At 29.3% G+C, this 18,282-nt stretch overlaps 3 protein-coding genes across 3 annotated transcripts; 2 read left to right on the forward strand and 1 right to left on the reverse strand.

Annotated features, from left to right (window-relative positions):
• The first annotated feature begins 219 nt into the window (after positions 1–219).
• LOC114186252 (cyclin-dependent protein kinase inhibitor SMR5-like) lies at positions 220–811 on the forward strand. The gene has a single exon (XM_028074297.2). It carries the CDS (start codon positions 308–310, stop codon positions 542–544), a length of 237 nt encoding a protein of 78 aa, XP_027930098.1. The 5' UTR covers positions 220–307; the 3' UTR covers positions 545–811.
• An 8,023-nt stretch (positions 812–8,834) lies between these two features.
• LOC114184099 (small polypeptide DEVIL 18-like) lies at positions 8,835–9,866 on the forward strand. The gene is made up of 2 exons (XM_028071340.2): positions 8,835–8,996; positions 9,258–9,866. The coding sequence occupies exon 2, from the start codon at positions 9,313–9,315 to the stop codon at positions 9,613–9,615; it is 303 nt and encodes a 100-aa protein (XP_027927141.1). The 5' UTR covers positions 8,835–8,996; positions 9,258–9,312; the 3' UTR covers positions 9,616–9,866.
• A 5,725-nt stretch (positions 9,867–15,591) lies between these two features.
• On the reverse strand, positions 15,592–18,261 carry LOC114186029 (laccase-2-like). The gene is made up of 6 exons (XM_028074027.2): positions 18,067–18,261; positions 17,823–17,974; positions 17,470–17,714; positions 17,246–17,374; positions 16,170–17,159; positions 15,592–16,058 (listed from the first exon to the last, which is right to left on the reverse strand). Exons 1-6 carry the CDS (start codon positions 18,253–18,255, stop codon positions 15,928–15,930), a joined length of 1,836 nt encoding a protein of 611 aa, XP_027929828.2. The 5' UTR covers positions 18,256–18,261; the 3' UTR covers positions 15,592–15,927.
• Positions 18,262–18,282: the final 21 nt, after the last annotated feature.

The following is an 18,282-nucleotide window of genomic DNA, read 5'->3' on the forward strand; positions in this document are numbered from 1 at the left end:
GTGCAGCAGAGAGGAGGCTCTTGCAAAATGCAAATTCCTCTTTCATCTCATTTATTAGCTCCACGTGTTAGAGAGTATTGCCACGTGTCTCTCCCACAACCACACCCACAAAACTACTCCTAGTGTCTTCCAGAACACCCCACCATAAATTCATCACTTTTTCAATTTTCAAAATTACCCTCTCTTCCTTCCTCTACACATTAATAAATATATAACTATAAATAAACCAAAAACCACTCACTACTACTCATCTTCCACTTGTTCAATTCCCTCTTATCAAACTTGTAACCATTTCATCACCACCAACATGAACGGTGCCGCCGGCGTTTTTGCAGAGGAAGAAACCCACGCCGCCGCCCGTTGTTCCACCCCCAACCGCTTGGACTGCCGTATACCGGCGGCGTCGGCGCCACCACCGCCGCCAAAGAAAAAGCCTTTATCTTTTGGGAGGAAACGAGAGCCGCCAAAAAATGGTTACTTCCACCCGCCTGATCTCGACCAGCTCTTCTCTCTTGTGCTTCCAACTACAACTGCTTTTAACTGACACTCTTCTCTAGTTCTCTTCCACACCCAACTGTGTTTTTGTTTTTTTGGGTTGTGTTTTGTATTCGGAAAAGTTAATGTTGTTATATATGTGACCGGTGTAAATATATAATACTTCTCCTTCTAGATTCTGTTGTCTGTTACTACGGTTGGGTTTGTACAAAACATGCACCATGAAGAAGCCCCTCACTGGTCATGGGATTTCTATTTATACATAGCTCAAAGTTTCCTCACTTTGTACAACCTTAAACGGCTAGTTTCTCCTTCATTCTCTTGTACTGTTGCTTACTCATCAATTTTTTCTTGATAATTCATGGAAGTTAGGAAATAAATAAATTTTGTATTTTAATCAAATGGGTAACTTGGTTTACTTAGTAACTTGATATTTATATTAATTATTAATTTAACTTCTATATATATTTTTATATTTCTTATATAGGAAAATATAGTCTCTTTTTTTTTAGCATTTTCTTTAACGGATTCTGGAAATATAAGACAATGCAATAAATGAAATAAATATTACTAAATGATGACCATAAATGATTCACTAATGCAATAAATGATTCTGTAAACGATGGTAATAAATGACTCACTAAACTGCGATGCAATTCATTGTCTTTTAAATGATGGAAGCAAGAAGAGGATCACTACACTAATGCAATAACCGGATGGGATATATGACTCATTGTCTTTTACATTACTTTTGGTTTGGATTCATAGGTGTATATTTTCTTTATTTTTATTTAAAAAATAAAGAATTTTAATTAAGTAAAAAAATATAGGAATTATAAGGATCAAATATTGTCACAGTCATTCTTTAATTATACTATAACATTTTAATTATGTTAATGTTTCGTTGTCCAATCTTTCATTTTTGATTTCCTATTTGGTCGTCCGATGTATTTTTTAAAGATGTTAAAGAAGATATTAAAAAAGTTTTGATTTTTTATTTCTTATTTCTCTCGAGGTATTTGTTAAAGATGTTTAAGAAGTTTTGATGTTTAATTAGCAACATTAATAATAAATAAATGTGAGAGAAAAATCGAACCAGTCATATTTTATAGTTTTTTTATTGACCTTTAATTAGTTTCATTTAATCAAGGTTCAATTAGTTTTAAAATTTTTGTTTCTAAAATTTTATTATCCACATGTTTAGCATAATTTCATAAGACTTATTTATTTTGTCACCATTTGCTACTTGTTTATCTTTGTTACCATTTGCTAAGTTTACCCATCATCATGATTTAAGATATGTTCTGTAAATTCATATATTTGGATGGTATTTTATAACTTCTATAGTATTTTATTACTAAGATTTATTTTAGAATAATGAATATCCAGAAAAATATTTAGTTTGCCACTCAATAATACGACATGGTAACCGATAACACACATTACCACTAGATATGAAATCAAACTAATTGTAAAATATTTTGAAATAATATTGAATCAACAATTTATTGATTAAGTTTTTCGTTTATCGATATATTTTCATATTTCAAAGGGTCTTATTTTAAATTAATATATTTATTATATTTTACTAAATTAAAAAGATTATATTGATTATATATAACTTCATTAAGTAAAAAAATCTAATACAAAAATTAAATTATTAATTAAACTTATATATCTACTATTTTATGTATTTATAAAAGTTATTATATGTATCTGAATCTTATTTATTTTATTTCATGTATACCATATTTTTCTTCACTACATTAACTAGCTCCTTTGTTTTACTTTCCCTATTTTTATGGCCTGCTTTATTGGTCCAACTTTTTAAAATAGTAAAATAAAATAAAAAAACAATTTAAAATATTAACTTTTTTATGTTAAATTTTTGAAAAATATAAATATATAATATTATAATTATTTAAATCTTTAATATTTAAAAATTAAATTTTAATTATTTTCATAAAAAAAATTAACATTTAAATATATAATACTTATTTTAATTTATCTAATTATGAAATTAATTAAAAATTTTAAAAATTTATATTCATTTAAATGTATATATGTAAACAAATTTTAAAAATAAAAAGATTAACAAATTTAGAAACAAATTAACTTTTATTTTTTAAAATAAAAAAAAATGATGGTCAGTTAAATCCAAAATATACGGATCAATTCTATCTAATTCATGACATATTATCGAAAAATCAGGTCAAAACGGATGACAGAGACCAATTTTACCGCTTATATTATCAAATGGCAAACGAAAATTCAAATAAAATAAAATAAATTTGAGTTAAAGAATTTTTTCGGTAAAACAGAATGGTATGGGAAGACTGCTGGGCATTTTCTGCTGGATTAAGTGGCTTACTCCTTCACCTCATAATTTTATTTGGTACATAAATGTATAATTTGAAACGTAATTTTTAAATTCAAATTAATTTCTATATCACTTAATATATATTTTTATTTTAAATTAGATATTTTAGAATAAATTTTTTATGTTTGAAATTTTTTTATATTTATATTTTGAATTATATATTTTAAAATATATTTATATTTTGGATTGTATATTATAAAAAGATAATTTTAGAATTTAAAATATTTCAGAATATAAAATGAAAAACACAAAACAAAAAATATATTTTAAATTATACAAAATAAAAAATATTTATAATTAGAATCTAAAATATATGTTTCATATTATTATATAGGAAATGAAAAGTTTATGCTGCAGCATGAAATTATAAGTTACCCCTAGATTGAGATGCGAATATCACAAACTGGTGGGCCGGCCCTGCTAGCTTGAGCCCATTGGAGTTAAAGTTTGTTGGCTGTGATACTCAGGTTACGTATTTCATAATTATATAATTTCATGAATTTTTAATGATAACAAATAGTGTTTTTTATATCTTCCAATTATTATTATTATTTTTTCTTTTCAGGTATTTAAAACTTGCTTAGGATGGGTAGATAATTATTTGCAAATTGCTCTTATCTCGAATAACAGCATAATTAGATTCCTAGTGAAGAATTTTATTCTCAATAAAATAATAAACCTGGGTGGCCAAAAGAAGAAAGGCAATATTGCAGGCTGCTACTTTATGATGTGTCTTGGGCTTTACATGTCATCATGCATCTTGTGTCCTTAAATTAAATTAGATGTCTGATGATTGGGGCCATTGATAGAGATTTATTTATATATATAATTTTTTTAACATTTTAAAATTTAACATAGTAAATTGTTCTTATTTCAATTTTTGACAAAATTCAATATAAATAATCATGAAGTCTAAATAAAAGTTTACGTTGGCATATGATCGATTAAATAACACCACGAAATACCTAGAAAATGGACAAACATTTATACGCCAGTTAGCAAATTTAACTTTGAACTACGAACATATAAACATTTAAAAAAAAAAACATAAGTTTTTTATTATATAAGTTTTTAAATAAGCTCTCCCCTCACTTATTTATCAAATAGGTGTAATTTGAGTTTGACCTACCATAAAGTCATAAATTTCCATTCTTTTTTTTCATGCTGGGAATGTATTTTGTAACATGAAGTTTCATTTTCCTTCTAAGCTAAAATACACACCCATATTAAAAGTACACTAAAAAATTCGACAGCACAACTATTTTTAGAAGAATGTTATTGAAGATTTCACTAACTTATTTTTGGTGACTTTTTTTTAAATATTTAAGCACAAAAAGACTTTATTAAGTTGTATTAAAATTTGAATGCAAAGGTCAATTTATACTGTCATGAGGCAAGACCTTTGATGACCTGATTCACACTAAAGCACAATCTATGTGCGAATTTTTCCTCTGCACTCATTCTTTCCTATTGACTTCTGTCACATAAATACTCAGCTAGCTACTCCTTCAAAACATAACCAAAGATTTGATCTTTGAGCCTCTCAAATGAAGTTTCAACCATGTCTTCATAGTTGAAAAACTAAGGTACTAGATTTATAGTTTATACTAAGTCTTCTCTTCTGTTATGTTTCTTTCATGTTCTTCTGCTCTGATCCCAATTGAATCAATACACATGTGTGTATGTACTATGTTGTTAGACTAATCTTGATTAGCTTTTTCAATCAACTTTCGGTGCCGCCTAAAAAAGCCTTGTCACCCGGGGTAAACACAAAGTCTTAGATTTCAACTTACATGGAGCTTGTTTTTGTCATCAATAGTTTATGATTCGTCCTATATATCTTCTCCTCGGATTCACTCTTCTTGTAACATATATATACTCACTTCTTCAATTTCAGGGTCAATTTTAATTGCTGATATCTTCAAACTTCAAGAGAAAAAGGTGAAGAACACAGTCAGTAACTGCCGGTGCAGCAAGATCAAGATTCACACCTCCAAAGGACTTTAGCTATGTACATGTTGGCTATGGAAGTTCAGACAAAGAAGTGAGAATCTTGATGATGCTGCACTGGCAAATACATGACTAGAATTTCCGATTCAGCTCAAAGGAAGCATGCAGTGGAGAAATTAATCATTGGATCTTATATATGTAAGTTCTATTGTATATGTTATTCATCATTCTGCATGCTTTTGTTAATGTTTGTTGTAAAACAAGATAGGATTCTTTCTTCCAACTTGTCCACTTACTGGATAAAGAAACGAAAAAAATTATGAATTTCATCATGAGTGTGGTCATGTCGTCTCTGTTTATAAATATATTGTGTATATATATATAGTACTGTTTTTCTTTGGTCTGAAAAGTTAGTGTTTTTTCTCTACAAAATATGGGTGGTATTTGACATTAGTATATATAGTTTTCCTTGGCTTCTGCGTAACTTGATTTTGACATGTTCTTCTTAAGGCATAAATTAAGTTACTCTATCTATAGTTTAGCGAAGGTAAAAGACTTTGTTTGATTCATATATATATATATATATATATATATATATATATATATATATATATATATATATATATATATAATGTTTATGAATTGTTGAATTATATTGTTGGAGCAACTTCTTTGAGTAGAAAGATGGTGTCTTCCCTCGATAATATATAAATTCACCAAAAGAGGATATATAGGGGGAAATTAGAAAGTGGAGCTGATAATCCAAAGTTGGTTTCTTTACATGGAACTCAAATAATTGCTATATTTAATTTTGAAAGTATGTGTAGAATTATAACTATATATGTCTAGTAGAGTTGATATCGTGATATAAAATTTAAAAAAGAAAAAAAAAGTTACATATATATACATATTAATTTCTCTATATTGGATTGTTTGAGTACACATATATCGAGATAGTATAAATACACGATAAAAACTTTAACATAATGACTAAAATTTTAAAATTTTCTTTTTTCTTTCCCACTTTGTTTAATGATTTTTATTAATATTTTTTACATAATATGGTCCTAATATTTATTAAAAGGAGTTGATATATCCTTCTGATTAGATAATGTCTAAAGGTACTTTTTAGAAACATAAATATATCACTTTAACAAGTCATCTCTATCTAACAGTGTTAATATTGATGTAACATAAGGACTACATTAACTCTTTTTATAAATACTAGAATCACATTAAGTAAAAAATGTTGAGAAAAAACATTGAACATAATGAAAAAAATATTAAGTCAACTTAAAGTTTGTAATTTTTTTCTTTTTATGTATCGTTTAATTATCAATTCTAATCAAAATTAACTTCATAAACACCAGCCTAAACACGCAGTTAGAGTGATGCATTAATGTATATCTCACTGTAAAATTGTTATCATCAATGCAGTTGCAACCTTTTCAATGGTTCTCACAATAAACATCATAGTTTTCTCACAATTAATCTGGCAACTTGTGCTAAGATATTGTCCCAAAATATCTTTCAAAAAAAGTTCAAACAAGAGGTATTAATTAAGCCTAAAGAAAATACACAAGTATTTCTACCAAAACTCATGTATTATAGTGTATATATCCTCTGTCATTTGCATTATTGTCCAAACGATAAATCACGATGAACCTTAACTCTGCATGTTATCTTAGTTAGTCTTGGGACACATGGCCACAAATAAAAACAAGAAAAAGAAAGAAAGGATAAAAAAACAGTATAGTACACGTCACTTTAGCCCTGATGATTTGGGTGCCAAATTGAAATTCACAATTTACTCCCTTGACCCACATCGCACTGTTCTGTAAGACAGAGTGATAAGGTATATATATATATATATATATATATATATATATATATATATATATATATATATATATATATATATATATATATATATATATATATATATATGCGTATGTATGTGTATGTATATGGTAACACCTTCCCCACCTGACCATCCTTGTGCAGCTCACATGTCTGCATGTGGGACTCTCCATTCCTCATATTCTTCCCGGCCGACATGGCCAGCAAAACCATTGTGAAAACCAAAACACCTAAATCAGAAATTTCAACATTTTGACATTAAAAATTCAGGAATTCATGTTTCTATTATCTCAAGTTAATTGTGTGGTTCTTGTTTTCCACTTTTTCTGCATTTTCAATCTTAAGGTTGTTCACATATACACACTCACACCTACACCTAGCTAATAACATTCCTACTCAACATACAAAAACAAAATTTTACTCCTATATGTCCTGTCCACTGAGAACTTAATTTCCTTAAAAAGATTTTAAGAAATTATATATGATGATTTAAAAATGTCCTTGTTTCAATTTTTTTCACCAAGATTCTTATTATTAATTGCTTCTTCTTCACACCATACATCCATTTGGATAGTTTTTAATTATTGAGAAGTTGTGCACTGAATAGCAATTATGATAGAGTAATACATATATTAGAAAGAAGAAAAACTTGTTTAGTTTTTATGAACAGAAATTAGGAGATATAAGCATTTTACACCAACCACAGCACCCCACGTGACATGATGTTTGACCATCGACATCATCTTTTGACCAACACTAATTAGTAATTTACGACAACTTGATTGCGGTGGTGCTGTATCTTATGTTTTAATAATTAATTTGGGTGCATTAATAATTAATAATTTGACTGCATATAAAAATTTTACTTGAAGAGCAACAACAAGAACGCTGAATTTGTGGTGTACCCAGAGAGACAGGGTCCTCAGAAAACAACGTCACAGGCTCCAATTTTATGCGTACGTGCCATGAAAAAAAGAAGCAAAATACTTGGTTCACATTCACTCTAAATAGACCCACATATGCCCGACCTAAAAATTATGCTCCGTGTACTTTTTACTCTAATTTTGCTTACCAATGATAATCATATATACTTACATGCATGTGATTGCAAAGTTTTTTGACCAGTCAAATAATCTTCAAAAAAGCTTCTTTTCAAATCATTAGATTCCTTCTTCATCCCCATTTTCATATCCTTCCTTTTCTTTTCTTTTTCTCAAACTCACATATTTTAACTGCAGTACTAAGAGCGGCCACATCTAATAAACTATTAATACAACAGATCAATTCCCTCACATGATAATAAGTTAAGCATGACAAGATTTTAAATTCACCATCCAAAACTTCAAAATCCCATACATTTTTTCACTATTCTAACTACTGCTCTAGCTACGTACGTAGTTGCAACACCATGTGCCTGTGAATTCAGCCCTGTAATGAATAAATAAATAACTTGACAAGAACAATAATATGGTTTTGTTTATACCAGTGGCTGTGATGCTCACAATTCTGGTTTTTTTTTTCAACAGACAAAGATAGGAAACTATATACTTATAAAGGTAGAAAAAATATGCTTTAGCACCGAATCCATGGACATGTGTGTTTCGTTTCGAACGATCATAACATTCACCACATATCATACTATTGTTGGATCAGAGATAAAGACAAGTTTGTGGTATACAGATAAAAGTATACCGTATATAAGTCGATACATGGGTTAAATCGATTTTGGGAGGTTAAATTAGGTTTAAAGTTTATATCTTTGTGTAGTGAGAATTGAGAAACAAGAGTCACGTTGATACGAATAAGATGGGGATGATGTACACTGGTCTCGTAATGTACTCATCAAGGCTTATAATTTAAACACAGTTTTGGACTACCAAGGAGATGCAGAGTACTGTCATGCATGTGCACATTTTTCCGCTGAAGGAAAAGCATCTTCAACTGCAAATTAGGCACACTCTAAAAATCAACAAACGTAGAAGGCTCCACAGAAATAAAAGCTTAGGATGCTCGCAACTGTTTCTTTGAACAAATCAAAAACAGTGGAAAATATCAGAGAAACTGAATAAAAATAAGAGAGATAAAAAAAAAAAAGAAAAATACAGTGGTGGAGTATATGAGGCACACACACAAGACGCACAACGTTCCACATGAGAACCAGCTAACATTTTGTCTACAGGGGACGATTTTAATAAGTGACTGCCCATTTTGGAACCGTACAAGATGTGTGTCTCCAAAGAGAATCATAGCATATCCGAGGCGATTTCCATGGACAGGGTTTCGTGAATTAGCCCCACCACAGTGAAAAATGGTAACTTTTTTTTTTAAGAATAAAATGTTCTTGTGCTTGTATTGTATTACATGTTTCTACATGTGAAAATTTATATTTATTTGTGTATGTATGAGCAGTGTGGTAAGTGGATATATATAAACAACAAAGTGTGTTATGTTATGGTGACCATGACCTACTAGCAAACACTGATCATCTCTTTCAACCCTTACATATATACACACACTCCCACAGTGACTTTCTTCTCTCTTATCGCAATCTCATTTCCTCTTCTTCTTACAGACAAAGGGTGTGGTAGCTACTCAACATCACAGTCACTGTTCCTCTGCTTCTTCTCATGGATGAAAAGAGAAAGGCATCAAAGAAAAACACCCAAGCCTCTTCTTCATCAAGGTCCTTATTCTCAAGGAGTTCTTCTACTTCAAATTCACCTCTCCTTAGAAGCTTGTCCCAGAAGAATTCTTCTTCGTCTTCTTCTTCTTCCAAATGCAACAACAATCTCCCTAGGAGCTTCTCGCAGAAGAACCCTTCCATCGGTCGGAAATGCACCAATATAGCAAAAGAACAGAAAGCGCGCTTTTACATTATGAGAAGGTGCGTGGCCATGTTAGTTTGCTGGCACAAGCACGGGGATTCATGAACTGCAAAAATGCACAGATCTTGTACTCGGTTTTTTCTGCCACAATTTTTTTTTTGTTTCTGATCCATGAGATCCTTTTTTGGCCCTCTTTCAAATACTATAGATTCGATTGTAATTACAACTTTAACTGAGGTGAGTTATAAGATTTACACATTGCTGCAAATATGTACATCCACTGCATCCTACGTTTGATTTTTGTCTGTCTCTTACTTTGTCTGAAATCAAACTGCTACTCAAAACTTTCAATCTGTTGAATCATGAGTCATGTTTAATTCTCAGATTCTCTCTCTGTTCTGTTCTGAGGGATTTAGACAGTGCATATTATTCTGTTCTGAATGCTTAGGTAGAGTTTGGATCTGCGTTGAAAATTGAAGTTCCATTACATTCATTCCTTCTTCTTTATGCAACTTACCAGAACTTAACTTCTTCTTTCTTTATTCTTTCGTTTTTGAATTTGATGGCAGTATGATTGTGAAGCTGGAATCTCTCTATTTTTCCAATCTGTCCCCACTCATCTTAGTTAATATTTCATCAAATAGGCTCTGTTATGTCAGTTCCAAGATTTAACCTTTCACCACGTTGTCAAATAACCTTTTCATTACAATATTATTATTAAGTAACTTAAAAAGGTGTTTCAGTGTAATTTATTAAATGAAAGATAAAAGTACAGAATTTTTAATTTAAACCACTTTTAAATAGTGTTCAAATAAAAAATATATGAATGAAGCTATTCAGAAATTAGGGTTACTGTATTTTTTTAACCCTATCCGAGCTATATATCCTTCGCCAGACAAATATATAAATAATATCACACAATTTTATTCAATCACAGAATATTATTTCAGGTGAATTTTCAAATTTGTATACATTATTTAATTGATAATATATATATATATATATATATATATATATTTATAGGTATAGTTATATTTTTAGTATATTTTTAACACTTGCTATGCTAAAGATGGAACGTATTATTAACACATTGAAAGAATACAAATAACGCAAAACAATATACTGATTGAAATAAACTTTTTAAGTACATTTATTATTTTTTCTCAAAATAATAAAAAAAATGGATCTATATATCTAATACTTATTTTATTTTTTATTTTGGTCACACATTTCTTTATTTCTTTCTTTTTGATGTGGTTTACTATTTTTTCAAAAACATATTGTTCTAGACTTCATGGGTATCCTATTTTCATTAGCTGATGTATCAACTAAAACTAAATCATTTTTCCATTCTATTTATTTACTTGATTTTATTTTAACTTAATTTTTTCACTATTAAACTTGATTCCGACAAAAATGTATGTAAAATATCATTACTCTGATATTAAAACAAATACCGGTAGTTTTGAAAATTTTCATCGGCTTTTAAATGTTTTTAACTGCGATAAAAAATCGTTGCTAATTAGGAGAGATTAAAAACATATCCTATTAAATTAAAAGTTATTATACAAAACTATGATTTTTTTGTTAAATTTTATCATAAAGTAGTAAAATAAAACTGTTATAATTTTCAAAATGCAAGTAAAAGTTATTAACATATAAGCTTCTATCATAATATTCTTATATAATATGCACAGAAAATGAAGATAAAGTAAATAAAATTATTCACATTAAATTAATTCTTAAATGTATCAATATTTTAAACGAATCTAAGATTATATTAATAAGAAATATAACATTGTTATTAATAAGAAATCAAGTGTTAAGTTTTGATTATTAAAAATAATAGATAAGGGTTGAAAATATCAAGAGACACAAATATTCATATTCATTAACACATAAAAAGAAAAAAACTTTTAGTAGAGTAAATTTTTGTGGTAATTATAGTGAAGAATGATTTATTGATTGTTGAGATTTTATTGTACATGTCTAGAAATGGTGCATGAGAAGGTTAAATGGTAAAATTTATGTTAGAGGTGGAAGGTTGTGTAGTAGAATTTTCCTTCGAAATTGTTGTATATCAAACAGTGTACCTGAATCTTGATGTTGACATGAGTGTTTATCTCTTTGTCACTTTCTTTGATGTTATAACATGTGACTTGTTGGATGGCATGTTATTCGATTTTAACCTAAGATCAAAGCTGCGGATTTCTAGAAAAATACATTTATTTTGTCTTATAGCTCCACTTAGATGGAATCTATAAGTTTCTAACTTTGTCTCTCAATACCAAACTTTTCATCTATCTTCTCTCTTTATTGCCCCAACTCAATCTCTTTCATCTAATACCAATTTTTTTAATATGTTTATAATTAATATCAAATATATGAATTCGTTAGAAAATTAATTATAACAATTTTCAGAAAACCTAGTGGATAAATAACCCTAACCAGTTCAAAAAGGGAATCATAGAATCAACTTTGCACGTTAAATGGGCTCGTTCATCACCAAGCCCACATTTATTTTATTTGATTTTTGTTATTATATTGGGCCCAAAACAAAATATTAGCGTGATGTATGATGTATTAGACATGATAGTTGCAAATCAAATCATCTTTCAAACGTTGTAGCTTTTCCTCCATGATTAGGATACCACCGAAGTAGACAATATGCATTTTGTTTCATGTTTAATTAAGTTTTAATTTTATAATAATTTCAATATTTTTAATTGAACTTTATTTTATTAAGTATTTGATTTTTTTTTTCAATTGAGTCACTTTTGTTTAAGTTTCTCATTAATTATATTCTTTTACTATCTTACTTGCATGTATTTCTGTATAATGTGATATTTTGTTACTAACACATTATGATTGATGTAAAATGACAATTATGATGATCGAAAACATGTTAGATACATGATTAAAAAAAATTATCTTTATTGTTTGTAAATAATGACATAAAAATATAAAAAAAATATGGTGGTTTCGTTACCCAATACATTGTAAAATAAAACATTAAAAATTATCCATGATTTTAGAATGATTGCAATACAACTTTTATATCAACAATAAAATCTCGCATTTTTTATTACATGAAGACAAATATACAATATGATGAGATGTAATAATAATTATATTATTTAAATATAAAAAATATTAAACTACGTAAACTTAATTAAGAATTTTAAATTTTTTATGTACTCAATTAAAGGGAAAAAAAATTAGTAAATACTCAATTAACTATATATAAGTTTAACTTGACTAAACCTTTGTTTAAAAGAAGATGCATTCCATTTAATTTCTAACATTAATTATTTTTTTAGCTAACACTAAATACTTGTTTAACCCTAAATATATTTATTGAGATATTAATATTATTTATGACACAATTTTAAGAATTGAATACTTTTTTTTTTGGTAAATTGGGTGGTAATAGTAGGGGAAAGTATGTTTTTGTTGTTTGTATTTTAATTTTGTAATTTGTCTTTAATATATGTAGTATATTATCTTAATGTATTCACTAACAATAATTATGATTTTATGAGTATGTAGTAAAATTAAAAATAAAATTGGGGAAAGAAATGCATGGCATGGTGTGATTGGCAAAGTTATTATGTGTACAATTATTGAATGATTAGCACAGAGTGGGGAATGCGTATGGTATGGCATTCCATATACCTACGAACAAAAAAACAAATTACTGACACACTGACGTTAGATGTGATTAGCACATGTTTCTCTGCACTTTTTTTCATCACTGTCTTATTATCTTTTTTACAAATAAAATTATATATATTGTTATTACTTTTTATCTTATGTAATTTTCTTTATTATATTTGAAAAATAAGATAATTAGATATATTATTTATTCTATATATTGTATTAAAGTTGTGTAGTTTAATTATATATAATACAAATAGTTACTTTTTATAATTTACATTATAGTTTCTTTTATTGTTTCTTTTCTCAGCTCTTAAGTACTGTATACTAAAAATTAGTTAAGAAGATATGTTATTTTTATTAATTTTAAAAACTTTTATTCCATTTGTTAATTCTTCATTTTTTTGTACCATGTGTATTATTCAACATCAACTTAAAAACAACTAAGGGGAAAGTGTCTATTACATGTCAGATGTAAAAGAAAGGGAAATTCCTAACAAAAATACAAAAATTAAATTTTATCACAAATAAAAAATATTATCCTGGACCTAATTCAAACCAATATTGACATCATTGTATTGTAGAGTTTCTTTTGTATCTCACCATCATTTCTCTTTCTTTCATATGGGCTTTTCAAAGTATAAACAATAAATTTAAAAAGTACATTCCAAAATAAACTAGAAGCAATAAAATATATTAAGTATCATCTGATGTTTAAATTTTTTTTTATATTTTTATTTTTTAATAAATTTTTATGCATAGTAAATGATCAATATTTATTAATATATATATATATATATATATATATATATATATATTTAAAACAAATTAAATCATACAAAAATGTTAAATATGTTGCTTGACTTTTAATAAAAATTAGAATTAGTAATCAAAACTTTAATCCAATTTAGTCTCCTAACTTTAGAAATGTTTAAATTTAATTTTTTAATCAAATTTTATTAAATTTATTTGACGTTTTAAATGCGTTTTATCATAGTATTTGAGTTGTTTATACTGTTTGACACATCTCCATTCTAATGTTAGGTGAGAAACACATTTGAAACATCAAATAAACTTAAAAGAATTTGGTTAAAACGACTAAATCAATTCATTTATAAAAATGAAAGACTAAATTGATCTAAAGTTTCAAAGATTGACTAATTCTAATTTTAAATAAAAATTAAAGGACAAAAACACATTTAGTAAAAAAAATGATATTTTAAATTATTTAATATCAAAAGGGTACATATTCTAAAACTTTATATTATTTAACATTTGAAATTAAGATTTTTCATAAGACAAAAAGTGTAAATAATAAATAAAAATATTAAAAAGGATAGAAATAAATTAAATGTACATCCTAATAATTATTCGATTTAATAAAATGTAAGTATGTCTTCCCTTAAAAGCATCACATCATTTAAATAAAATCAGAGTATGTGTAATCAATAGCAATGTTGAAAAAAATAAGTGAAAGAGAATGAAAAATTGCATTATTTTTTTTTTTCCAAATAAAATGAAAGTTATGTCAAAATCTAACAATTAAATAAATTTGTTACATTACTTTGAATGTTTTAGTATAAAAACAAGTATGCATTCACCTTTTATTTTAAATAAAAAAAGACAGTTAATGTCATCATCATTAATATTCAACTTTTATATCCATGTAAGACAATCATATTATGTTATCGTTGATACAATTTTTTTTCTTGCAATTTAAATGTAGATTACTTAAAATAATAAATATATAATTTATTAAAATATTTTTTATTAAATAATTATTATTTGATTAATAAATCATCAATTAATTTAGATTCTTTCAAAAAGAAGTTACAAGTCTTTTTTAGAATTTTTAACAACGGTTCCAACTGTCATTCAATAATTCGCTATAAGTCTCACTTAAACTTAAAATTCCTCCAACCTCTAACTGTTATTAAAACTCCGTAATTTTACTTTTCCACCGCCTCATGTTTATAATTACAAAATTGTCGGTGTTTTTTTTTATATGATAGTAACTTCGTAGATATTGAATTTTCGAGATCTCGAATTTAGAAAATTGACACACGATTTTGGAAAACCTTAAAAGAAAAGATAAAAAAAAAATGGAGTTATAAATGAATACCTAGATAATTAATTGATGGGATATATATATATATATATATATATATATATATATATATATATATATATATATATATATATATATATATATATATATATATATATATATATATATATATATATATATATAAAGACATTTAATACCATTTTAACCTTAAAATCGTAAAATAATAATATTATGGGTCGGGTCTTTAATTTTATATTATTTAAGTTTGTCTATTATATCTTTTGACTTAGATTATTTCTAAGATTAATTCCTTCCGGTAAATTGAAAAGTCAACACATTGATTAACCAGGCAAATTAGGGCTTAAATTTTGAAAATAAAGTGCATAGAAGGCAATTACCAGTCCTTGTTAACAATTAAACCGAGGAAAAGAAAATACATAGATAACCTACAAAACATAGATATTTGTCTGATAACAATTAAACTTGGGATGATTAAAAAGTCCTGGAGTAGCTATCCTAGCTACTTAATTTGTAATAGACACTTTTGGGGGAGAAGAATGAAGGTATTCTTCCGAATGCATGCATGATTAGATAGCTACCAGAAATCTGGATCCTAAAATTTAAAACTTGAAAGCAACTTTTTGTTCATTCCCTACATAGAAATTAAAAAACTACACTTTCCAAAATGATGATCAACATTTTGGGAGATCCGAAGGTGGAGGGAGCAACTTCTGATGAGAGAGTTTGCCGTTGTTCACAATCCAAGCCATCCTCAACCCCCAACTCAGGTGCAAATCAATGTGGCAGTGCATCAGCCAAACTCCTATAATTAATTAATTCACAGTTAGATATCATCACAATTTCAACTTGTATCATAATAATATCATTAAATAGCAATGTTAATTTCCTCTTGCATTTGAAGTGAATTCATCACCTGGGTTGTCAGCGACAAAGCGAATCGCAACCCAACCACCAGAAGGCACACCAATGGTGTTCCTCTCCACAGGGTCCACCAGATTAAACTTCCCAGGATCTGTCACAGGATCAAAGTTCCCAAAACCTTGACCCACCACCATCATGTTGAACCCATGAAGATGTAACGGATGACTCTCTGCTCCCAAGATGCTAGTGTCCTGCAGCACCACCTGCACTCTCGTGTTGTAAGGTATCACCACCACCTTCGTTCCACTCTTCACCATCGTGTTATTCGGTGGTGTCCCCGTGTAGTTAAAGGCTCTCGGGGGAACAACTGGGAAATCCGTGGTGTAATCACCACCGTTATCCTTCCCTGAGAAATAATGCTGTTGAAGAATTGCCACCGAAGGGAGATCGAAAGATATGTTGTTCATGGAAGCAGCGAATTTTGTTCTCTTGTTAGGCCCTTCACATGTTTGGTTTCTGGGACAGGGAATGCTCCCGAGACCTATCGTGAAGAAGAAACTCCTGTCAACTTTCTGAGGGACGTTCGCAGGGTACTTTGCGCTGTTCAAACTGCGAAATTTACGACTGAAATTCGCAACGAACGATGTATCGTTAATAGCAGGAAGGGTTGGTTTCAGTAGGGTACGGTTTTTCATGTCTGAATATTCCGAAGGAGGGGTGTCGTTGTCGTTGTCGTTGTCGTATTCTAGAATGCCGGCTAACGTGGAACTGAGAAAGGTACCCTTAGCAGTGAAAAATGGTCTGGCTAGCATGAAGAAAGTAGCATTTATGTACTCAGGTTTTGTGTTCAAGACGACGTTGGTGGTTTGTCCTGGACTAATGACGATGATGTCGGAGTTGAAGGGTTTAACATATGCAGCATCAGCTTCAACAACCGTCATGGTGTGGTTTGCTATGCTGAAAAAGAGTTCATTATTCACTGCAGCGTTGATCAAACGTAGAAGATACGTCTTCCCCGGCTTCACCCTTAGGTTGAACGTATCTATCCACCATGCATAAACATAATTAATCTCACACGAAACCCTATTGATTAATTAATTAATTACTCAGAAAATTAGGTTTGAATACCGTTAGTGGAGCAATTGTAGAGGGGTCCAGGAAGCCCGTTAATGGTGTAGGCATCAGAGACATTTGGACCACCCCCTGTGTGAAGAGCTTGTGCAATCACTGCTTCAGGATCCACATTCCACCACTCTCCTGCACTCAATCATTTCGAGAACATTATATATTTGAAGAATTGGAATGGAATGTTTGATTATTATTATTATAGATGCATGCATGTGTGGATGTACCAAAGAGGATGGGAATTTCCTTGTAGGGTTTGGCAAATGGGTAAGATTGGTTGGTTCTTGGGAGAATGATGAGGGGTCCATAGAGAGTAGCCCTTAACCACGAATGGTGTGCGTGCCAGAAGAGAGTTCCTCTTTGCCCAACCAAGCTGAAGTTGTACACATAACTCTCACCACTTTGTACCGGACATTGAGTTATGTAAGATGGTCCATCCGACCATCCACTACGTAGCTGTCTCACTCCGTGCCTGTCAATTTTTTGTCATTACACACACACAAAAACTCAAAATATTCATCGCATGCATGCATGCACAACATGGGGATTGGTTCACAGAATAATCAAATGACATACATACCAATGAATGGTGATGTTGTTTGGAACATGGTTCACCACCTTAACCACTAATCTGTCTCCTTCTCTGGCAACAACACGAGGTCCCGGGAACTTCCCATTAACGGTGAGCATGTTCTTAGTGTGGCACAGCCTGGTAATGTTTTTCAGCCTTATCTGCATGCACAAGTAATTAATAATAGAAAACATGCAGCAGATATCAGAAACACAACGAGAGAGTAGTGTGGTGTAACGTTAATGCGTGTTACGTCGAACTGGTAGTGCCTTGTAACGCCTCCATTGTTTGAAGTAGCTGAGACCACAGCATTATTTGGAACGGTCCAAAAGATGGTTAAGACAAAGAGTGTTGCGACAGATGAAGGAATGACTCTTATCATTTTGTTCTGCAGCAATTTGTTTGTGGTCAGAATCCAAGTTCGTGAATGTTCACAAGACATGGCTAATTATAAAACTATATAGTTTCA

Source organism: Vigna unguiculata, chromosome 5, assembly GCF_037176805.1.
Source record: "Vigna unguiculata cultivar grain cowpea cultivar isolate G323 ecotype 2 chromosome 5, ASM3717680v1, whole genome shotgun sequence".
NCBI lineage: Eukaryota > Viridiplantae > Streptophyta > Magnoliopsida > Fabales > Fabaceae > Vigna > Vigna unguiculata.